The sequence below is a fragment of the Helicoverpa zea genome, chromosome 13, assembly GCF_022581195.2.
Source record: "Helicoverpa zea isolate HzStark_Cry1AcR chromosome 13, ilHelZeax1.1, whole genome shotgun sequence".
Taxonomy (NCBI): Eukaryota; Metazoa; Arthropoda; class Insecta; order Lepidoptera; family Noctuidae; genus Helicoverpa; species Helicoverpa zea.
Window position 1 is genome coordinate 7,644,261 of NC_061464.1, and position 26,299 is coordinate 7,670,559.

At 34.0% G+C, this 26,299-nt stretch overlaps 1 protein-coding gene across 6 annotated transcripts in view; it reads right to left on the reverse strand.

Moving 5' to 3' along the window:
• Window positions 1–459: 459 nt before the first annotated feature.
• The window catches only part of LOC124635769 (REPTOR-binding partner), a 33,357-nt gene continuing 7,517 nt past the window's right edge, over window positions 460–26,299 (reverse strand). For 3 of the 6 annotated variants that reach the window (XR_006985054.1, XM_047171721.1, XM_047171723.1), the window contains exons 2-4: window positions 13,298–13,436; window positions 10,992–11,116; window positions 460–10,510 (exon numbers count right to left, since the gene is read on the reverse strand). Coding sequence is in view for 5 of the 6 variants with exons in the window: in XM_047171721.1 (XP_047027677.1) it covers window positions 10,397–10,510; window positions 10,992–11,116; window positions 13,298–13,436 (378 nt within the window). In the remaining variant the exon portion in view is untranslated. Of the gene's footprint in view, window positions 10,511–10,987; window positions 11,117–13,297; window positions 13,437–26,299 lie in introns of all 6 variants that reach the window. The other 3 variants (XM_047171725.1, XM_047171724.1, XM_047171722.1) reach the window with 3 other exon arrangements.

A 26,299-nucleotide genomic window follows, 5' to 3' on the forward strand; every position in this document is an offset into this window, starting at 1 on the left:
TCAACTGTGTATCAGCTCAATCATTGGGTGTACTAAAGGGGTATTAAGTTTCATACTTGTGATACTCCTAATTATAGTTCGGCCATTCAGAGAATGCGTTCCTGACACGTCGCGATTGAACTGACGACGTAACTTTGCAATGGCGTTGCAGTTACGATAAAAATATTTTTGCTGGTTGTTTACCGTTTTAACAATTGAGGAGCATTAAAACAACATTATTATATCAATAATCAATGAATGTTATTACGTCGTCAGTTCAATCGCGACGTGTCAGGAACGCATTCTCTGAATGGCCGAACTATAGTGAACGTTCCTTGAATGATATAAATACCTATGCATTAAAAAGAGATTTCTGACATTCCTATGGACGCAGTTAGAAGAACAATAATATGTTAAGAAGAAGAAACTGCTTCACCAATAACTCAACTGAACTTAAGTACTAACAAAAAAGATTAAGGCTATGCTGTTGACTGTTTTATCACTAACACACAAACTTACAAACTAGTAGAACATTTTTAGCCGTCCTCTTACGTTATTAATCCGAACTAACCTAAGTTATGCTGATTTAGGTAAATTAAACTTAAAAAATATACTGCGCATTGGAACAAATTGACGACAACTCCCACTGTAATTTACACGAATGAATTTAAAACTAGATTTCAATAATAAAATGGAACTTATTTTTATATTTGGGCTACAAAAAGGACATACGGTTTTTAAAGGGACTTAAAAAATTTGACGTTCTCGAATTGGTCGTGGCTATTTTTCAATACCTTTGCGTGTCAAAAGATCGCAACGCTATGTTGTCCGCAGGAAATATGTTTTATTTGCCCTTTAGGAAACGGTCAACCTAAAAACGAGTGCCTTATGTACTCTATGCAAACTTAAGGAACTAATTAAGGTTTGGAAAGAGAGGTTATCACTTATTCTTCCCAGTAACAAGACATAGGATACGGTGAACGATGGGCGGTTTGGGTTTATCTATATAATTTTGGTTACTTTGAATAAATGCTATTTAATTTGATTTCATTAGTTCTCATGACGTACGTAGGTATATGATAATGGCTTTAAATGTTCAGTCACTTGGCTATATCGTGGCAAACATGTACTAGTTAGGATTTTGCCTTGAGTGTTCACGAGCTGTTTAGAATGAATGGCATAAAAGGAAAGGAATTTTTAATTTTAAAAATCATTTCAGCCATTCAAATTTTTATTTTATTTGGCGTGGTTAGTTACATAATTTTGAAATGAAACCTGGTTATTATTCAGATAATAATTGCAATTTTGTGTTTGTAAAGGATATTATATATATCCGAAATTTAGCACCTTTCATTTCTATTAAGTAACATCTTGACACATGTCTTTACTTCTATCGTCCTTTATGTGGCCCAATTAAAAATATAGATACTTATGAAATATATACGAAAGTCTGACTTAAACTAACATAATCCTAACATATAGGCAACGATGGAACAGTTTTCTTATAAATCTAAATAAATGTAATTTGGTAGACTATTCTCTAAAACTAACCATAGATATAAGGACTTAAATATTACACTATGTAGTTTCTTTCATCCCAATTTTGTCGTTTCAACGCGCTTATTATATTTACAGACTTAATCTATTTTTAAACTGATTTGAAGTTTGCAATGTCATGATTTTTAATGAAGAAATTAATTGTCAGTATGATTATGAAAAAGTCATGAATTTCATACGAATCGAAGGTGAGATCAATGGTTTTTCAATGTTGAGTTGGAGCTACAAAATTCAACACAATAACACACGTTTAACCGACTTCAAATGGAGGTTCTCAGTTTGACCTCAAAGTAGGTAAGTCTGTGCGCGATTATCTCACGTTTGGGTGAGTCGATTTTAATGAGATTTTCAGCATAGTATTTGTCACACTTAGGGGAAAGTTTTAAGTATATTATTGAAGTCGATTTTTAAGAAAAAAAAATTGTTTTCTTAGTAAATGATTTATATTATTAGTAGAAACCACAGCACAGATATGGTAGTCAATCTGGAGTGGTAGAAACTAATGCCTCAATCTACAAGGACTTATTTAGTTAAACAGCAGTAGATCTTATATACTTATGTTAAATATTGATCAGTTATTAATTTGGTTCATAATTCAGTCACTATTGATGTAAGCGACAAAGGCCCAAAGTTCCTATTGTTTTAATTAAATATATAAGTAATATTGATTTGCTTTACATTTTTTTGATGATTTGATCCCTGCTATTAATTGCTTATGATGATGAAGATTAAGTTTAGTATTGATTGTTTTTCATAAGAAGTATTACTTAATCATTTTTTAATTAAATGAAACATCATCTATAATTTATTTAATAAGAAATTAGATTGCTTGCAAATATTGCTTGTAGCTTTAATACAATAGTCTAAGGTGCTGACCTACTTAATGAAAATATATAGTTTTCATTAATATTAGATATTTTTTGTTTGATTTTCACTTATTTTCAGATATAGCGTTTATTTTGTTTGCTTATGTAAAATTTTCACAGCTGGTAATGCTAAATCGCAATATTAATTGCCGGTTTTGTAGCTCTAACAAGATAATTGAAAATGGTAAACATTTCCATGAATTTAATGGAATTTTATTAATTAACACGACAAACACCTATGTACCTAATGACTTACGCCTATGTCGTATATGCTATTTATTTATTACATCTATCTATTGTAATTTGGCGGTTACATCTTAGCATTTTTATATACAGTATTGCTTGTGTTTAACGCCAATTACTCTAAACGTTCCCATTTATTTCATTATTCCCAAACTCCTTAGTTTTTATTAAATACAGGTATACTTCGATAATTCTAATTAAGTTAGTTATTTTATAGGTAAGATAATATTAGCGGTTGGTTTTGAAGTTGATGAGATCTACCTGGTTATAATGCAGCCGTATATCGGGTGTGTCAAACCTAATCACATAAAGTATACTTTACTAACTTCTGCCAGCAGTTTCCTGTGGGAACCTCTGCACGGATAAAAAGTTATAGCTTATTCCATAGCCTTCCTCGATAAATGGGCTATCTAAAACTGAAAGAATTTTTCAAATCAAACCAATAGTTCCTGAGATTAGCGCGTTCAAACAAACAAACTCTTCAACTTTATAATATTAGTATTGATGATATTCTATTACATTGAATTCTATGAAATTGAATTGGGTAGGTAGTTAACTAGGTCAAAAATAAATTACATGGTCAAATTCATTTGTTAATATTACTTTCATTTATCGGTTTGATAGAATAATTGATTTATTTTTATATTGATATTAGGTATAATCTTAATAAGTACGAGTTTGATGTGAAAAATCTGTGACCGCATAATACACTTTTTTATACAAATTGCATTGAAAGTAACCGTTTTTGACAGTTCAGTAAAAGTAATGAATTTGACTCCTTGGAAACTACAGTATTGTAAAAATTTTGACTTACTCCGTTCAGCGGTGGCCAGAAGATTTTTTTTTGTTTTCATAATTTATTACTAATATCATGTGTAAAGCAGAGAAAAAGTATAATAGGTACCGAATGATCTGCGCAGCTGACAGTGTTCAAAGGAAAATACCGTTGTGTGAATGATTGACTCGTTAAAATTGGTTTAGCGCATAGGTATTATTATTTGATTTACTTTGTTCGAAAAAGAATTTCCTTTAAGTTTTTCTTTGTGTTAATCGACGTAGGTATATAATTCAGTATTGTCATCTGATTGGGTTTGACACACTTTGTATAATGAAACTTATAGTATGTACTTATGCTAGCTTATGATAATTCTTATCATTAAGTCCCATACACGATATTCTTCATACAACCGTGAAAATATCAGTTTTCATGTTGTGTTGTTTGAAATGAGTCCAAATTCAAAGATAGTATTAGCTACATTAAGAAGTTCTCCGTTAAACAATATTTAACCCTATTCTTTGGATGGAAAAAATCATTTTAATTTATCTCCGGGTTTCTGTAAAATAGTGATTTATTAGTAAGGACCTAAATAGTTTATATAACAAATAATCTACCGCCTGTTATTGCACAACATATTATTATAAACATGTGGAAAAATAAAATAAAACACAATACTTAAAACGAATCAAAACATATTTTAATTATAAATCGAGTAATAATATAATGTTTTTTTTTTTATAAATAAAGATTTATACACTTGATAATAATTTGATGATGATGATGAATACATAAACTAAAATTTTGACAAAAATAAAATAATAATATGATGATGATTTTGAATGTTTTGAATGGCATATATTGTTAAACGGTTCTGCACCAGTTACAATAAATACTTTGATAAACAAATTGTTATTTGAAGAAACATAATATAACATAATATATAATGTATATGTTCATCGCGCAATTATCGCTGTTTTGGTAATTTTGAAACTTTTTTAGAATTTATTTTGTCGAAACTGTACTATCGGATTTTCATTTTATTTCGGAATTTCTTGACTGTATTTTGTATATCGTGTATGAGAATTCTTATAACCTAATTGAGGTGGATTTCCTTTTGGTTGTATGAAGTATTTTTTTTTTTCATTTCGATTTTGCAAATCACTCTGTTTGAACCACAGTGCAACGTTTTGTTGGACAGAAATGTTTTGATTAAAAGTAACTACAGAATGAATCTTGATATATGTAAAATAAAATAAAAATGTTTTTGCACATCCCTAAATAAAAAACGGTTTTACCTAACTTAAAATATTTCATCGTTATGATATTTAAAAATTATTTTAGAATCTGTTGCGTTTTTTAATAGTTGTATGAGAACTTATAGATATTATCTTAATAGAATCTTACTTAGGATGCATAAAACTAAGAAACGAATTAAATTGTTCGCAGATGACCAATGGAAGTAATTTGTATGTGTTATGAAAACTAAGATAATATATAAACCTAAGGCGGATTGCCGACATATTAAAGTAGTAAACTAAATTATTCACCAGTTCATCAGGAATGAGCTCAGATCCCTATTTTTATACAAAAATAAAATGTGAGAAATAGAATGCATCAAATTAAATACTCTATGTCAAGACACCAAAACTTTTGACTTTCGGTATCTCTGTATAAGAAAATAGGCATGTAACTTGTTGAAAAAAAGTGCAATTTTATTAAGTACCGACTATTATTTACTTCAGTTAAGTTTTATTTCAGTTTGAAGTTATTATAGTTATCTCGGTGATTCTATATTTTTATGTTGTTTGGGTCTAAAAATAGTTCCATGTTTTGTTTTTCATATAGAGGTAAATGTTAGTAGCCCCACTTTATTGCAAGCAGTGTAGACTAGACATCAACTTGGGAGATAAAACTGAATCCACATTATTGCAAAACGTGGTCCTAGAAAGTACCGGCTTTAGTACTTAGGTATAAACCATGGTGTAGAACAAAGTTATTGTTCTAAATCTAGTGCACACTATGCTCGGTACTTTTTTGTGGCATAAAAAGCTGTAGATTACATTTCAACAATAATTTATATAAGTCGAGCCCATTCCTGATTTAATACATAGATTATAAAATAAAAGCGTACTAGGATAAGACTATTCAGCCACTTCAAATTATATTTATCGAAAACTAAATCAAATTAAAACTAATAATTGACCGGTAAAGAGTGTGATTTCGTAAAAATAAACAAAACCTAAATATAATATTTTAAATGGTATTATATACCCACTAAAAATAAAATATGTAATAAACTAAAATTTAGATTTCAATGTGTTATTTCAGTGATTTGAGTTACGGCTTTTTTTAACCAGATTCCTATTTTTTATATTATAATCTTAATTTTACTTAATTATTCAAATGTACATATTTTATTTATTGAGCTCTAAGCTGTGCGTGGACTCCGAATAATCGAATAAAATGTATAATTTTAACTGTAAAATTATAATTATATAAAAATGCGAACTCAACCTAAATTGTACAGCATCTACGTATTAAATCTGTTATTTATGTACAACTCTCAGCATACATAAGGCCGGCTATACACTAGTAAGTTTTTCTCACGTAACTTACGATAAATTTAAAATTATAACACCCTTGCGTTAGTCGCTAACAGTAGTTTCTTAGAACAATTTACGTAAGTTACGTAATTTTCACGGAAGCCACTTAAAAGTGTAAAGACTGGGTAATAATAAGACGCCATCTTGTTTTGGCGCGTAAAGTAAAAACTCTATGATTTTATCACTCACTTGACGAGTAGCCGTTTACGACTTTAACCATAATGCTTAAATAAAATTATTAAACAAACTATTTACTAGGTAAAAGTGACCATAAAATTATAAGGCTCTATGTGCTAATCATATTTTGTTAGTGTGCGTACTTTTATAGATATATTTACCATAGTCGTAATTTATAATGATAAACTGACCTTTGCAGATGAAAAAGCATGGATAATCGATGAGAAAATTGCATAAAAAGGTTGGCATAACACAAAACTATCAAAAACACGTAGGTAATGAAAACCAGATTTTTACTTATTTATATTAAAGTATGAAAATATTATATAGAACGGTTAATTTTAAATAAAATATATTTTTAAAACAACTATTGTTTCTATAAAAGTACGCACAACCTTTTATTTTACTCTTTGTTGAAACAAGCTTTAGAATATATTTCATACACACAGCCAAAATTACTTTTTCGAATTTAGGTACTTATCATACTCTGTTGATGTGAGTTTGCACCAAAAAACCTCAACATGTCTTGAAACTGGTATGTAGAAAGTATTTTATTTTGTGTGTGTGTCTAAGATTTTCAAAAAGAATGTATGTCTGATTTTTTGCAAACAGAAAAACGCTATATCATTATTTTTAACCATCGACGAAAAAGTGGGGTGTTATTAATTTGACACATGGGTTCCACCGTTACGTGAGTCTATCTGTGATACCGAATAGCTCTTAAACGGATGAATTGATTTGGATGCGGTTTTTTTTTAGTTGAAAACTTGTTAGCCAAAGGTATTTAATGACTTAGATACTTACACTTTCATCAAAACGGGCTCATCCGTTCTTGAGTAATTAAGTTGCTGTTTTTTGATTTAGCAACATTTTTCGTTCAATTTAGACAAACATTATTAATTATCAGGTTCTTACATGTTTTTCTTATTCTAAATTCTTTCATGGTGGTAAAAAACGTTCCTGCTGTGTTTGTGTTTGTAGGTAATTACATACTTGACTGTTTAAAAAGTGGTCCTATGTTCGAATCAAAAGTCGGGTAGAATTGGAATGCTCCAAGTACTGTTAATAGCAATGTAGGTGAATCAATTCGAAATATTGAACCTTTTGGAAATAGGAGCGTGATTTCACCACCTTCAACCCTGATTGAACAGTTACAATGTATGTTCAAGCCTATTTAGTGCAAACTCACATTTAGAATTTTAATCTTAAATTTTGCAAACGCACACATACTCTCTTTCTTTCTCCTTCTCACTCACTCACTTTATTTCACACAACATTCCCACTCACGACTCTAGTTAGGTACTAATTTATTATTTTAACTCCTAATTCTAATCTGATTTTAGGACACAAAAATTTAATTACGTCTGTACGATCGGTATGTTTTTTTTAACCTGATTAATTATCTTAATATTTAAAAGAATATTTTATTTATATCCTGTCTGCGAGTTCCTCAATAATAAACGAAAAATGTTGAGTTAAAATTAAGACCTTAATATATTCCTTATTGCTAAAACCTTCTTCAGGCATTATTTTGATTTATTCTACGTAATTATTGTAATCGATCGTGGATTCATAAAAGGTAAAAATAAAAATTACGTTAACTCCAAACAAAATATCTTAATTATAAACCTATTAATTCTAAAATATCTTATCAATTAAAACCCATCTATAGGTATATCCTGTGTTCGAGTTCCTCTCAATTTATTTGACCTTACACTATATTCGTAACGCGTATTATAAGCCTATCTTATTAACTAAGGCTTCTAGCCTAATCACAATCGTACTTTAAATTAAAATGTTTGGAAAATAAACGTTTCATGCATTCAGTTAAAGTTAAAAAATAATATTATATTTTTCTTAGATCAAGAGATGTCCTGGTTTTCTTCGCTTACTATGAAAGTTGTTGACTGTATTCGTTTTTTTTTTATTATAAACGCAAGACAATAAAACTTAAATTAAAAATAATTGTTCAAACTTTCAACACCTAAAAACTATTAAAAAGAATTGTACATCCTAAAACCAAGATCACCAAAAAAAATAAATCAAACACGCTTTATATAACAACTTTTAAACAATTCCAACATTGCAAAGGATTAATATATACACTTCTTAAAAGGACCTCCCCTTAATGTTAATATTTAGGAAACAGCCATATAAAAATAGTCGCCTAAAAATATCTATAGAAAAATAATTATATTCAAAGTTACGCAAACACACCTTTCCTTAGCTCTTACCAAAATAATCACGACATAATAAAAACTAAATCGACATTTTATGCCTTATAAATTCGATTTCGAACTATGACGCAGTGTTTATAACTATAAGAAAATATTATAAAATCTAAAATAACCAAAAACATAACCGTTCAAACTTTGGAAATTTTGCAAACGAATAAAATATAATCGTTAAACTATTTTGGCCGAACAACAAATCAAATTGTGTTTTTGAAACCAACGTAACTAATTTAACAAAATACTTAATTAGCCAATTTCTTTCGATTCACACTATCATCATGTTCACCATCAAGTAAACACAAACTTTTATAAGCATTCCAAACACTAAATATGCCATCTAATATATTTTCAATTCCAGTAAAAATGTATGGACGTAAAAAGACAAAATGTATGCAAAAAAGATGAGTGACATGGAGAAAAAAAATATTTAAGAGAGACTAGGCTGGGGCACTGACCTACACCCAAACTGAAAAAGGGGAAGGTAATCAAACTGAGCCAAGTTGAGCTAAAGAGATTATGAATATTAGCCCTTGTATTAAAAGGTAAAAAGAAAAGTTTAAACAGTAGCGTACTGGTAACATTGTACTTTATTTAGAAACATGTTCACAACTCTTCCTGTACTATTTAAACAGTTATTTAAGTAAATAACACTGTCTAGCTCAGCTTAACTCTGCAGCAATTTCCCAGAACTTGGTAGAAAACTGCATTTTTCCCCCTTTGACGCTAGTTACAATCCCGAAGATGTACTACAGTAATTGTTTTCTTACATATCATAGACATCAGCCACGTCTGCCTGACTGACTGTCCATCTTTCAAAAGTCCTGATGATTGATCGGTACAAAGAAAATTTGATAGCGTGGCGTACAGGTATTTTGTAAGTACTTATATGTGAAACAGCTCAAGATTTTCATATACCGTTCAATCAGTAGTATAATTAAGTTTGCTTAGTTCAGTTAAACTCTGCAGAAAGCTCCATGATCTTTTTAGAAAACTCTGCATTTTAACCCCATGGCTGAATTTCTGTTTATGATATGAGAAAACGGTAGAAAAGTTGAAACGTTCTGGTGATAGAGTACTGTAATTTGAAAAACAAACAAGGCCCCAATTGTTCCGTTCAACCAGTTATATATGGCTAAGCTTAGCTCTGCAGACAGCAAAGACTAAAAGAAAAACTCTGCATTTTATCCCCATGACGCTGATCCTTTGATTGCTTGTAAAAAACTTTTATTTACTGTTTATATATTCAACGTGATTATTAGATAGGTTAGGTCATTTTACATTTCATACAGATATAATATTGAAAATTCTAGCTCTGCGTAGACGAAGCAAAATGTGGACAAGATAGGCAGTGCAGCGGGTTGTAGTAGCAAAAACCAGGTGCAGAACAGAGTCTAAACAAGCAAAATTGAGCTTTAATCTCTTTGGATTAAGTCCTGAAGTCGAGCGGTACAAAGAAGGGATAAAATTAGTATTCGAACTGGTTTGACTTTTAATGTATTGAGAAGAATAAGTGCTCAATTTTTAGGCATTCTGTGTACCGCTTCAGACAGTTATGAGATGGATGCGATGGTATTAAAAGCTCAAGTAAACCCATAAGACTAGGTCTAACGCCATTGTCGAAGTATTGCGTCTTGTCCTCGTTATGCCTATCTTGATTGCTTGATGTTTTTTTCTGATTTTAAATCTGGCATAGTTTTCAAATTTTGATGAGATTGGTTTTGATAATATTTTTTTCTTTTCGAGTTTTAATGGATGTATCAACGTTGTAACGGACTTATTCATATAGTTTTTGACCGTATAATTTTTCCACAATTATTGAAGTTTTGAATCCAATTTTTGCTTTCATCTTGATAATATTGAAGAATTACTAAACTGAAACGTACGGTGAACACCAGAACAATGTGAATCTTCGTTTCTTCATCCCTTAGAGTTACGTTACGTGGTATTTATATAAAAGAGCTATGATAGAAAGGATTTACTCTCCTCCTGCTTGACGATCCCCATCTCTTGGAGTACGGCTTCCAGACCTTCCGGCATCCTGCCCTGGTCTAGCTCCAAATTCCACTTGTAATACTGGAAATGGAGGAAACATGTTTCAGATTATGAAGTTAGTTTATTATGTGGTGCATCGGTCATGATGAGTTCCTTGGTGTTTCGGAAGTCATGGGGGCCCGGCAGTCATTTGAACATCCTTGGCAGGAGTTAGTAGTAAGAAGTCAGACACTCGGACGACCAGTCTTACCAAGGAGTAAAGTAGGTTGAGGTCAGATAGGTAGTCTGTTCAAAAACACTGGCCTACTCAGCAACCGGTTGCTGGAAGCCGACCTCAACATTGGGAAAAGGCTTGTTCTCACAAGCATGGTGTGTTTCAGTTCCACTCACGCAAGTTACCTAATCACACCAAGAGTTTTTTCGTCGTCACAGCCAATACAACATGCATTGCTGGCCTAAGGCATACGACAAGCTGGGATTGGTCCATACCCAGAGCACATGAGGTCGAAAACTGCTTAGCAACTCGTGTAACATGGACAAAGAACAAGTATCACGTACAAACCTTATCCAGTTCCTTTCTGAGCGCCAGGACAGACCTTTCCCGATCAGCTACGAGCTCTTCCAGGTATTGGTACCGCAGCTTCTTGCGCGCCCGACATTCCCGCGCCGACTGTCTGCTGCGCTCTGCTTGAACATGATGAGGACACGTTAGGCTTATATGGATTCAATGTGACTGCTCGAGTACGTGAATATTTCCTAAAATGTACTGTATTTATTTATTCCATGATATAAGAACACACACTGTAGTTATATCAGTGTAGCAATATGGCGGTTTTTGTCATTAAGGATGGCAGGACCGAGACAGAGAGCATAATGCGATAGCACGCGGAATCCTCGAGGTGATCGCCATCACTTAATCTGTCTCGGTCTAGTAAATGGCTGTTCTAAGCAACAGAAAGAGAAAGTGCGACGGAAAAAGGCGATTCCGTGCTGCCAGATGTGGGCCAACCCTAAGTCTGACACTCTGTCATGCTACACTTGGAACGGCTTTTATGGATAGATGTACAATCTTTGGATTGCAGTTTCTTGTATATTACAATTTTTTTTTAATTTACTAAGGTCTGTTTTACCGAATTGGAGGTAAATTACACTTTTAATATTTGTCTAAAGATTTGTTAAATGAGGGCTTGTAATAAGAAGTGTAAATAAATGTCTCGTTTTGACGAGGGCACTCCCCCAGATGTCACAAAATGGTAATACGAAGGAGAAACACTGTGATTCCTTAGCAATTATAAAACATATAGCAGATTACATTAATCTCTACCTCGTTACAATAGATAGCAAAGCCGAGATAACTTACTAAGATAATGACTTGTTATTTCGATATTTTTATTTTGGATATTCCCATTTGAGTTACGAAACGAATTTAGAGCAGTAGAACAACTTATTTTCAATTCTTGTCTAGTATCTTTTGCCTGTCCAAAGTCAGCCACTTAACGACTTTTGTGTTATTGTGCAGCTTAAGTGCCGTAAAATAATTTTGTATTTCGCAAAAAGATGTTTTTATTTGCGTCATTTCTTTTCTATTCTTTGAACAAATATGTATACATACAATCTGCATTGCGTTGGTTAACAACATGTTTAACTTTAATCCGCGTCTGCCAAAGACCCAACAATGACAATGATCAACTAGTAGATATGTATTAAGAAAATGGACTAGAGGTCCAAGTACCTACTATAGGATTAAAATCCCTGTTTTTAAGTCCATTATCAGACACGCACAATCATGTTCGGATTTTCATATTCAAACAAAGTAACAAATGGACATCATTAAGCCAACGTGTAATAATTTCGAAATACAACGGTACACAATGGTTTTCGAGTACCATAGTTATCCCGAGACGAGTTAAGACGAGTGAGTAGATGAGAATACTGTGTCAAGAGATTTGGTCATTACATTATGTAATGCAATAGTTTGTCTTGCTAGACCTTCTCGATTATATTGACTGCTGATGTTTTAAAACGTTTTTAGATTTTGATTACCGTGAACAAGATGTGAGGCAGATTTTATGGCAGTGAAGTCTTTTATTTTTTCACAATTACTCAGTGTACTCTCTTATTCATGATCAGTGAGTCTTGAGCAAGCGAGGTTAATAATCACGCTCAATCATTCTCTCAATATGAATATAATATAAATATAAATAAGAGGCCGGTGCAATGCAGTAGGACAGTTTAAAAACGCTGATGATCATGATCATAGAGCCACACAAAGTATACAGGGTAACTTCCCACGTATTTTTTTTACCGGTAGATTCCGAAATCCCCAGTAAAAAAGCCTCCCTAAAATCATTTAGTGGCCTAGTGGGTAAAAGAACCAACCACTCAAGTATGAGTGCGTGGGTTCGATTCCAGGTCAGGCAAGTACCTCAAAGAGATGTCAGCAACCCCAGCGGGGCCCAACAGGGCCAAGGTCTGCCGGGGCTGCGGGATTGCTCGAAAGAGTTACCGCGGCCCTGGTATATAAAAGGCCTACGACGGAACACGTCGGTTTTTAGTCAGTAAGAGTCTGACACTCCCTCACCGCTGCTAACCCACAGCGGGAGGGGTCATTTGATGATTTTTGACGTCGTTAAAAAAAAAAGGTCAGTTAAGTACCAATGCAACTTTTCTTTCAGTGGCTGATAAAAAGGCGAAGGAAAACATCTTGAGGAAACCTGGACTATGAAGTCTGAAATCACCAACCCGCATTGAGCAAGCGTGGTGATTAACGCTCAATCCTTCTTCGTGTGAGAGGAGGCCTGAGCCCAGCAGTGGGACGATAAAAAAGCTGTAACGTAACGTAAAATCATGTAAACAATAGATCCTTACCCAGCTTAGCCTTCATGTCCTGTTTGTCGATCTGCGCCTTGCGGCCGGGCCTGCGCCCGCGCTTGCCTCCCTCGCGCCGCTCCCCTCCCTCCGCACCCGACGCGCCCACCGACCCGTACACTCCGCCACCCAGCGACTCCTGGAAACAAAACCAGACAAACTTACATCAAGAAACCAAAAGGGGTAGGCGAAATAACAACACCCGTTTGCGAACTAAATGATCAGTATCAGTTATGTTTTATTTTTTCAGCCAGCATAAAAAAACAACCAACAAACACCAACCAATTACAGCTATCGATAAAATATAAATGAGTTCAAATCGATTACAAAACATTCGTTAACAGACATACTGCGTTAAACTTGGCAGTGACTGCGACAATGATCTCGGTTTCACTAACACATTATCATTACGTCTAAATATGTCCCATTCATATACCCATACCCAATACTATTAATAGATAGGTAGGTACCTATTGCTGAAATTTTTCCGTACTAGAAACATCATCATTTGCCGAGCCTTTTAAGCAACTATGTTGGGGTCGGCCGCCAGTCGAACCGAATGCAGCTGTGGTGTACCGTACCAATGTTGTACAAGGAACAACTGCCTATCTGACCTCCTCAACAGAACCCAGGCAACCCAATACCCCTAGGTATGACTGGTCGTTAGACTTACTGGCTTCTGACTACTCGTAACGACTGCCAAACATGTTCAAATCACAGACAGCAAATGGCAGCTTTAGATACGAGTAGGTATAGGTAAGTAGGTACACATTACGTTTAAATTAAATATGTCTCATTCATATACCCAGTACTACATATTTATAGATGGATAAGTACCTATTGCTGAAATTTTCCCGTGCTAGACACGTAGATTTGAATAGTGGGATTGTGGTTTTGTCTACCTCTACAGTGACAAGACATCTCATGTGTCATACAATTTGTGGATATGTCAATGTGTGTGTGTAAGACTATACGCCACGGGTTTGTGAATATGTGTTTGTTCAAAGCGTAGTTTTGGCAATATAGCAAAATAATTATTGTTTGAAATGAAAACTAACTGGATTCTTGTTACAATTTGTGTTATGTGAATCTTACTTGTTCTATTTGTAATTTTGTTTCTGTAGGTCTACATGTTAAAATTTACTAGTATAATAGAGATTAAGCATTACTTTGTTCGTTTGTTTGTACCCTAAAAGCTCTAAAACCACTGAACCGATTTGAAATATTCTTTCACTGTTGATAAGCTACACTATACCTGAAAACTAACCTAGGTTATATTTTATCCGGGTACGAGCTGAAGTTCCCTTGTATCGTTCATCTGGTATTGCATAAAGAAAGCAGATATAATGCAACAATTTGTAACTTCCATAAAAAAAAATAACTACGTACATGATCCTGCACGAAAGTGTACAAAAAAGGTCTCATTACAATACAAACACCAAAACACCATTCTCATTTGAATGTGCACGTAACACGAATTAGTTAACAACAGCTGAGCGGATGTTTAAATAATAATTTCATGGGTAAATTATACGTAATTTGCTTGGCAAGTCATTTAGTGTAATGACATCAAAAGCTAAGCCAAAGCTTGTTTGTAATTTTCTCTATGGAAAATGTAACGTGTTACTTAGAGGTAGCGCCGAACTTACAGTCGGTTCTTCTTAAACTGTGACTCACCTCCCCACTCAGAGACATTCAATGATTACTTAAGTCACTCCTTAGTGACGGAATTATAGGAGGTATGGGATTAAAAGAAATAATATACTTATTTGATATTGAAATATTTATTCTATACTTTAAATGGTACTTGGAAGCAATACGTCCGTCTAACAAGATCCCGTGACGCAGTGTGTGTAGAGTTAAATAAACAGTAGATTGTTCAGATAGAACAAAGAACAATGTTATCGAAAGTTAGGGGTATTAGTTTTTGCTTTATATAATCCAACACGCCCCCTCAAAAATTAATCCCTAACTTTTAGTCATTCGTTAGTTTACTATACAGTATCTAGTCTACAATTCAACATTACAAAGTGAATACCAACTTATAAATACGACGTAACATATTATACTTCCAAGTAAGGTCTGGGACAACTGTACAATAATGGTCCAACATTTGCTGCACAGGATCAGGGAAAACCCAGAAAAACCTGATCAGACCATTTCATAATGAAATTGTACTTAAATTAAAACTTATTCTATACCCAATCCTTTTCTCAGTCTTATAAAAGACACGACTGGTAAAGGTTTTGTCAACAAGTCTGCCAACTGGTTACCTGTGGAAATATAATTTAATTTTATTACATTTTTCTCAACTTGTTCTCTAGAGAAATGATATTTTATATCTATGTGTTTGGACCTTTTATGACTTGTTGGATTATTAGCTATGCTAATACATCCGTTATTATCTTCATATAAAATAATGGGCTTATTAATTTTTAAGTTTATGCTTTCTGCCAGAGACTTAAGCCATAATGCTTCTTTAACAGCTTCATATAAAGCCATATATTCGGATTCAGTAGACGAGACCGCTACTGATGTTTGTCTCTTTGTACACCATGTAATTGTATTTTGATCAAATAATTTAAACACATATCCAGTAGTGCTTTTCCTATCATTACAATCGTGGCCACCCCAATCTGAGTCGACATATCCACTTAGGATGTTATTGTAATTATTTCTTGTATATGTTAACTTCAAATCAATTGTGCCTTTGATATATCTTAAAACTCGCTTTAAGCATAACCACAATTCTTTATTGTTCTTATTTGTGTACCGACTTAAAATATTTACGCATGTACTTAAGTCCGGACGCGTACAAAGCATAATGTACATTAAACAACCGATCAGGTGACGGCATGGTGCGTCACACTTCTTATCAGCGTTAAGAGCTTCATAGTTTAATTTAAGCTCCATCGGTGTGTTTATAGGATTGCAATCACTCATATTAAATTTATTCAAAACGGTTTTAATGTAAGCACTTTGGTCTAAAGTAATTTTATCATGGTGTCTCTCTATTTTAATGCCCAAAAATAATTTGATATCGTGTAAGTCGGTCATTTCGAATTTAGTCATTAAATATGCTTTGAAATTATTCATTGTTTGCAAATCTGCACATGCTATAACCAAATCATCGACGTACAAGATTACGTAAATATTTTTAGAAATGTCTCCTTTACCTTTCATATATATACACCTATCTACTGGGGAGTTCTGAAAACCTATTTCTTTGAGACATTGTTCAAATGTTTCGTACCAACATCTAGCTGATTGTTTTAAGCCATAAAGAGCTTTGTTTAATTTGCATACGTAATTATCTTTACATTTTACACCTTCAGGAACTTTCATGTAGATTTCTTCCTTTAGTGTACCATTTAGAAATGCTGTTTTTACATCCATATGATGAATCAGTAAATTATATTGATTTGCGTAGCTAATTAAGAATCTAAAGCTTGCTATTCTAGCAACTGGTGCAAATGTTTCATTATAATCACTAAGATATTCTTGACTGAAACCTCTAGCGACAAGACGTGCCTTATATCTTGAAGGTTGACCTGAAACGTCATTTTTAATAGTGAATATCCATTTACAGTCTACAATATTTTTATTTGATGGTTTTGGTACTAATGTCCATGTATTATTTTTCTTAAGAGAATTGAGTTCTTCTCTGACTGCTTTTTCCCACTGATTCCTATCGTTCAGAGATTTAATTTCATTTAATGATTTTGGTATATTACTTGTGATGGATAACGCACTATAGACTTCATAGTCATTTTCATTATATGATTTACGCGAACATGTTTTCAGTCTTTCACTTCTTCGTAAATTTAAAAATTCATCAGGTTTATCCTGATTTTTGTGTTTCAAACTACTCTCAGATTCATTTTCAGGTTCATTCGGTATTTCATGACTACCGATTTTTCGAATTTTACTTGTACTGCATTCATCAGATTGAGAGCTATCTGATTTAGGGCCAGAACTATGAGACTTATAAGACACTGATTTTGTTACGGAGTTATTATCAGTTTCGTCTTGGGAATATGTATTATTACTCCGTTCAGGTCGTAATGAAGGCCTAGATTCGATAAAATTAGTCTCATCAATTACAACGTCCCTTACAGTTTCATATTTTTCGAATTCTGTATTCCAAACTTTATAACCATTGGGTTCATAACCTACCAGTATTCCTTTCCACGACCTATTGTCAAATTTGTTTTTACTGGTTTTATTATGAACATATACAGTTGAACCGAAAACTCTGAGATTTTTAACGCTTGGTTTCCTATCATGCCACATCTCGTATGGTGTCTTTGATTGACTTAAAGCTTTCGTAGGCGTAATATTTATTAAATAAACTGCAGTTAAAACTGCATTTCCCCAAAAACGTTTTGATGCTTTAGTGCCATTTAACATAGCACGAGCTTTTTCTGTTATTGTGCGAACCATACGTTCTGCAACACCATTTAACTGTGGGGTCCTAGGAACTGTTAAATGATAGCTTATGCCTCTTTCTCTACAGTAGTTTTTCATTTCGGTGGATAAGTATTCACCACCGTTATCACTATAAAGATTTACTACTTTGAAATTGAATTTAGCCTCACTTTTAGCGACATAGTCTTTAAAAGCTGTAAACACTTCTGATTTGTAAGTTAACATATACACCACACAATAATGTGTGTATTCATCAACAAATAAAACAAAATAATTTCTGTTATCTATTGTTGGAGGTGTTATAGGACCACAAACATCTGAATGCACAATAAACAGAGGGCGTTTAATGTAACTTTTGTCTTTAACTTTATTAAAAGGCAGGCGAGTCTGCTTCCCATTTATGCATGCTTCACACAACTTATCATTTGGAGTTACGGTATTTATTTCATCTAAGTCATCAATCATATTATGACATTTTAACTGCAGGAATTTAGTTTTACTTATATGTCCTAGGCGTTGATGCCATAATTCATATTTATTTTCATTAACATAACATGCTTGGGAAGCGGATTCCCCTTTTATTACTGGTATTTTAAACTCTAGAACTATAAGATTATTCAATGTCTTACCTTTCATGATGATTTTACCTTCCTTTGTAATTTGTGTGCCTTTGTCATCAAATATTATGGTGAATCCTGCTTGCTGCATCTTTGATACCGATATTAAATTATATGGTACTTCGGCACAGAACAATACATTTGTAAGTATTCCTTGCACTCCTGTTTGACTGATAAGATTTATGTTTCCCCTTTTAGTTGCTGAAATAAATGTATTGTTTTTAGCTACTGAAATTTTTAAAGGAGGATTTAAACATTCAAACGATGTGAAGAGATCATCTCTATTTGTGATGTGATCAGACGCTCCTGAATCTAATAGGAATTTAATTGTCGAGTGGTCTTTTTCATAATGGTATGCGCTTGTCATGAACGCAAATCCTGAAAAAGAAGAATTCGAGGTCGTTCCCTCTTGCAGGGCAATAGTTTGGACTTGTCTTGTCCTTTCTGGGGCATTGTTTTGTATATTTGTCTGTCTTTTGAAATAGAAACAATCCTGTTTCTTGTGTCCTTTGCGTCCACAGTAATGACATTTCACAAATTTTTGTTTGTTTGTTTTCTTGAATGTTGTATTCTTCAAATAGTTTTGTTTTGTGCGATTGTATCTGTTTTTATTATATTTTTCTTCAACATGGAGTATCTTTAAACTGGTATCACGACTCTCGTTTTTTAATTTTACTTCGTGATCTAATAGTCTAGTTTTTACAAAACCGAGAGTGATATTTTCTTCAGATAGTGTCTCAATTGCAGTGATAACGCCATCATATGTATTCGGGAGAGTAAGTAATAAATGAGCTACTTTGTCCGTTTCCTCTAATTTAGCTCCAGCAGCTGATAATTCTGTCAGCAGATCGTCAAATGTTGAGAAGTGTTTGATCAAGGGTATATCGGCTTTTAATTTTAATCCCAATAATTGTTTTCTCAGCGCTAATTGAGTTGCTACACTTTTCCTTTCATAGATCGCGTCAAAATGTTTAAAAACTGCTTGAGCAGTCCCATTTTCATTAATATAATTAAGATATGAGTCCGCCAAATATTCGACTATAATACTTTTGGCTGCCTTATTATTCTTTTCCCACTCAGCGGATCGCGTTCCAGGAATTTCTTCGTCAATAACACTGAGCAAGTTTAACTCTGAAAGCAGTGTACGAATTCTAAATTTCCATACACTGTACTTTTCTCCATTAAAAGGCTTAATGTTTCTTTTCACTTTTTCCATTGTCACAACTTTATTTTTATTTACAACTATGCACTTTACTGTCACTACCCACTACTGAATGTTCTCACTACTAAATGTCCTTTTTCGCACTGGGCCCATAACCTATAGGAGGTATGGGATTAAAAGAAATAATATACTTATTTGATATTGAAATATTTATTCTATACTTTAAATGGTACTTGGAAGCAATACGTCCGTCTAACAAGATCCCGTGACGCAGTGTGTGTAGAGTTAAATAAACAGTAGATTGTTCAGATAGAACAAAGAACAATGTTATCGAAAGTTAGGGGTATTAGTTTTTGCTTTATATAATCCAACAGGAATGTCATACAAATCCTTCAGTAAGGAATGGCTTAAGTAATCATTAACCCCCTTACTTATAAAATCTCTAATCACCTTTTTAGCAACATTTTAACTAATCACTACTTAACGTCTTAAGTAGTGATTAAATGTTAGTTAAGACATGCTTAAGCAACGTTTATAAGTAAGAATTTTCTTAAACAGCCCTTAAGTATTACTTATATTTAATTCACGGTTATAAGTAAGGCTGTTAGTCTCTGAGTGGGGAGGTAAGTGAAATTTAGTTTAATTATTCGAATCTCATAAATCTTGATTTCGAGACTTATCGTAGAAATACCACATCTATTTGAGACGATCAAATCTTACATTTGTTTTCAATAGTGAAAATGCACGCACTTTAAGTGAATTTATAATCAAAAATATTATTGTCATACCATGGTAATTCATTAAAACCAATTTCAAAGCAGTTAAAGACTTCTTTATTTAAAAACAAATTCGTTTTACCGCAATTAAGATGCGACCCGGATTCATTGGTCATAAGTGTTATTACGCCGCACGCGCACGAAGACCTTGACGGCCCTTTACTTTTAAAACTTTTTAACTGGAAACTAAAGGAGTGTAAGCGACATGTGCGCAAAACGTAAACAATTCCAGAAATCGTGACATAACTGCGTAGTATAGAATAATTCGCATAAGTTTTGTACACAAGAAAAAAACCAAGGCGAGCGTCTATCCACAATGTCTGCCGGTTCGTTGACACTAAAACCTCATTGGAAACACATACTTCAATTGCTGCAGTGTCCCCGTAAATTTAGGTCGTATAGTAATGAGATAAGACTCAAATTTGCGTGAAGGAGTAAACAATAACCTTACTGTATAGTACCGTGACAGTACTGAATGGGGGTAATTGTTTTAAGAAGCACGTTTCCACTGCGTGCGGGGAGATGCGGTGCCATAAACGCAATTTAGTGCACGGAAAACAGTTTATGTTGAGTTATTTTTGATCAGTTGTCAAATATAGAAGTTAGAACTTCGTTGGTTCGCTCGGTTTTACTCTTATCTTGACTAATCCATGAACTTACGATATAGATTATCATAGCTTTCAATTGGTTTCGATCTATCTCCCAAGCCGACAAAATCAGATCAGTAGTTTAGCTTTGAAAACAAACAGACAAACGAATAAGATAAATTATCCGCCAGGCAATAAAGACAATACAAAACCTAGAATCATTTTCATCCTATAAACATAGTAGGAAGTTATTTAGAATGATCTTCAATAAGGATGTAAGTGCAGTTTATGCATTTGACACCGAACATTCTAGAAGGGGGGTGCATGAGGTCAGCGGTAAGCAGCAACGAAGGACAAATAAGACGGATTTTTGTTAGTATTTTGTTGTAATGTTAAGTCATATTGCTGAAAATATACCTATAGGAATAGGAACTATTTATTAATGTGTCTAACTAAGGATTCATAAAGGACACGAAATATAAACGGACGCTTCGATAAAATAAGAAGTCAGATGAATTCAAGCATAATAACTATCAACAACAACTTGAGTTAAACTTCAATTATTTACGACCTTTCATATTCTAGAATATTCCAGTTTCCAACGTTTTCCTTTATCGATTTAAAGCAACGACGAAGAAGTGCACAACGCAGTTGGAAATTGCGCAAAATTGCGCAATTCTCTCGCGTCGTTCCTACTTCGAACCGACGAACTACGCATCGAGAGTCGAGGCCGTCACCGCTGCTGGACCATCACTTTATAAAATAAAGTGGATTTTCTTAAGGTAAATAGACGTGAATAACGTTTGTAAGTGACTCTATTTTTTTGCAACGGAGTGTATATTCTGATGTAAATTATCACCCGATAGGTACCAAGTTACGTCTTCATCATCATCTCAGCTATAAGACGTCGTGACGAATAATCGTTTTAAATAAGCGTATGTTTAGGCGAAAATCTCTGTAAGTGCGAAACTGCTTCAAAAAAATATTACAGTGACAGTAGGTACACACTATTCGCGAGTAATGGAACATAAGCAGAGCCGAGGACTAAAGCTAGTACAAAATGCAACTGCACTTGGCAGATCACAAGAACTAGAGAATTTATGAGGATAAGTGCAGTTCACGTTACTGATCATAAAATATACGAGCATAAGTGTAATGTTCTGTAGCATACACATTCAAAGCGAAGAGTTAAATCTGCATACACCTTTACAACAAAGTAACATAATTTTGGCACAGGTAACATGATAAAAGAGATATGAAATACATTTTAATCAAAGAGCCGCAACAAAATATGTCGACCGTTATCATATTTAGGCACTATAGTTCGGCCATTCAGAGAATGCGTTCCTGACACGTCGCGATTGAACTGACGACGTAACTACATTCATTGATTATTGATATAATAATGTTGTTTTAATGCTCCTCAATTGTTAAAACGGTAAACAACCAGCAAAAATATTTTTATCGTAACTGCAACGCCATTGCAAAGTTACGTCGTCAGTTCAATCGCGACGTGTCAGGAACGCATTCTCTGAATGGCCGAACTATAGTACCAATTTTGCTTCCCGAACTATGAGGCTCTAAATACAAAACGCGTGTTTAAAAAACCAATCAATGTAATCTTGGGGACTTGAAAATTATTAAAAGCTACCAGTACCTAAATCAAATCAAAAACGCACTTACCTACATGAAAAAAAAAAGAAATAAAACACTTTAAACTAAAAACTAAGAGCCACACATCCAGCCAACACGAGCGCTCAAATCAAACGAATAATTTTAATGGGGCTGCATTTCTCTTTGTCAGGCGCAGATCCCGGGCTAACCCCCCCGCTGCAGCCGCCCGACTCTCCGGTCCGACGATCAATACTGCATCCTGAAATGCTATTTCGGACGCAGAGGGGGATGAGGCGTACCCTAGACGTCTGGCGCAAAACCGGTTACCTATACGAGTTTGTAGGCAGACACCGGCGCAGGCAGGGTTAGATCGCCAGATGGGTATATTGTTAAATATTTTTGCTGTCTAGACAGGGGTGTCTTTCAAAAGGGGATATGATCTCAGCAATAGTCATTTAATTGGTATAAAGATAGAGATCAAATTCGTTTGTTTGTTTGGTTTCCTTTGTTTGGAAGGGGAGTTGGAAAGTCTGCACTTAATGTGATCTTTAGCGAATACATACCTACTAAGCAAATAAAATTAAGAGATATAATATCAGTATCTGAATTCGAGATTTCCACTTTACTTCGTGTCTTAAAATCTTCAGAAAGCCAGAAAGCTCTAGCTGCGACATGACGTACTATAAGTAAATAAAAAAGACTTAGCATATCGTCTGTAAATAAATATGATTTCTAAGAGGTCCTCGACCACCAGTGGAATACGATAGGCTGACAATTGATTGCTTGCTTATCAGTTATCATAAAACGCATTCTGCACCTTTCATATGACGCGAGCGAGACGACTCACGATAAATATATTGGCAAACAAAACTTAGCGTCTATCCAAAAAACACGTGATCAAATTGTTGCAGTTTTAAAAATCGCAAGTAAAACCTTCCATACATAAATCAGCATTACCTCGAAAAATAATACTCCACATTTTTTAAAGCATAAGCAAATAACTAAAATGCCACAACCCACGTGTGTCGCAGTTATGAAAAAATCAATGACGTCATCTGGATTGAAAATATTTTAACTGCGCAGTGGGCTCGCTGATCTCAATCGCAATACTCGAACACTAACAAACCATAAAAATGTCGACAATCTTAAAATCTCCATCCATCGTCTTTTTGGCACTTAATTTTTTAATTCAATAGTGTACCAAAAACGCAATGGAGATGGAATTAAAGGGAGTATCGTGTGTGAGGTTGAGTGCAGCATTGTATCGGACTTTGAGGTCGAAATTGCGCGCATTTTTATTTAACGATGCCGATGAAGCGTCGCAGCCATTTGGAAAATTGAAAATCAATACTGTCACGGACACCATGCATCTTGCGTGTACTATGCACAGGTAGACGGCGCCAGTGTAATAGGATTTTGATGGTGGACATTCATTTCGCTTTAAAGGTACCTTTCCAAGAATGTATTCATAACATCAAGTAAGGCTTTATACTTACGTCTGAGGTGAAAATAGAAGAAGATTAAGAAACCGCTCCATTAATTGTGTAATGACAAAAAACTGATGGAGCATCAATACTGAGTTACTGACTGAATGAGCTACTAGAATAGAAAAATCGACCAAATTGACTAATTACATACAAACACAAGACTACTGAAAATATGTGTAGGATCTCAGTAAAAGTTTGCAAATGCAGGTACTGCATACTATTCGTCCATTATGCTAAAGGTGAGAGAAAGTAACACCTGCATTTAAAAAGGGGATATTTATATTAGAGAGCAAACCGATGTAAGTTTATATAATGAGCAAGTTCAGTTTTGTGAGTACATTCATAGAATTTATGATATAGCTATCTCACCCATAACAATAATAGAAGACCAACTTCGGTCATATTTCAAGTGAAACCTAATAGCAGAAAAACAAGGTATTCGCCATTTTTTGACGCAAATAACATTAATAGTCCATACCAACAGTGTACTTAAGTCACCCTTAACTAAACGTGACCGTGAAAACATAAAAACGCGAAGTTCAACACTGTTGCGAACCCTCGTGGAAGGGCATTCCCTTGGGCGTTAGATGACTCGACAAACAAATGATTCAAGGGCAAAAAAGCGTTACGAATAGGGTGTTTCAAGGTCATTTAAATTAACATTTCGTAACGGAGATATTTTTTTTTGCAATGTTATAATTTAACATACAAATAACATTGTAAGTGCACTTTAAAGTTAAATTTATATTAACTCTGCAAAGGTCAAAGTGGTGAGTCGGGATTGCCGCGGCCCTGGTACATAAAAGGCCTACGACGTAACACGACGGTTTTTAGTCAGTAAGAGTCTGACACTCCCTCACCGCTGCTAACCCACAGCAGGAGGGGTCATTTGATGATTTTTGAGGTAGTTAAAAAAAAGTGGTGAGTCAAAAATATGTCTACGTAACTACTTACTGTTGTAAACATTGGTTTCATTTTGAAATTAATTATTGTTTTTGCGTTGTAAACTTAATAGCTCTGTGGCCTGAAAGACTTTGAAATCATGTGAAAATGACTGTAAATAGAGTAAGCAATAAGTGCAATTCCGAATAACGATAGAAAGAAGGAAAGATAAAACGTTAGTGTTGTATCAAATGACAAACACAAAAAGGGGGAAAAATACATTAAAAAAATGTGTGTGCCAAATATGTAGGTCCAGTGCAGCATTATGCCTGACAGCCAGTGCCTGACACTGGTCTTCGACTAGACCTAATAGGAGTTGCGGGTGTCAGAAGTATCTAACTATTAAGGTACCTAATCTGTAGTATCAGTGTGTGAGTGTGAACCAATTAATATTTTAGTGAAGGTAAAAAACTATGACTGTACCTAAATACATAAAACATTACAATTATTAAAGTGTATTCGGTAGTAATTTATGAATACAATGTACATTCTACAATTGTAATAAAAGGTGTAACTTTTACCATATGATACATAATGCAAGTATGTTGCAGTAAATGTCAAAAAACAGCATTTTCGAAACTTGCCCCAACTGGTAACAAAGTATTTACGACTATAATTAATTGTCGTAATTTAAAATGTTAATTCTTTGTCTTTTGCTTTGCCCTAATATTTTAAATTGTTAATTTCGTGTTTCAAAGTATAAATAAAAGAGTTTATTCATACAAGACCAACTTAAGAAGCTTTCACAAAGACAGTAAAAGTCTCCTCTGAAGTGCAGACGCCAGCAGGTCAACCTACCCGAATCTGTCCAATTTTGCCAATCGAACATTAATCTTCAACTATTGTGATAAGGTTGAAAATGTATTGAAGAAATTTGATAGATTGCGGTACAATAAACTGCAGTTAAATTATAGTTATAATAAAACATGTGCGCATAAAGGGCAATAGATTACGAGAGTGCCCGCGTTAACTGACATGACAACAGATTGTTGCTAAGTGAGAATACAATAAATGCTATTCTCGGGAACTTTACAACATCTGCACTCCGCACACATTAACAGCTGATAAAATCAAACCCGCAAATGAGTGTTATTCTTGTTAAAATATAGCGTACCTACTTTAAAGGAGAAGGAAGTTCAATGGTAGACATGGAAAACAATCTTTAAAGTAAAATGATAAATTCAGAGCCTTTGTTCAGGAAAAACAGGCTAGGTGAAAGAAACTACGAAACAAGACCTACCATGTTAGCAGTAAGGGCTTATAAGCATTTAAAATAACAAACCCTTAACAGACCCGTTGCTATCCCGGAGACAATGCACATAGCTCTAATATGCCTATGAATAGAATGCTGGCTTCCAAAATACCTTTAAACTGAAACCTCGGCTACCA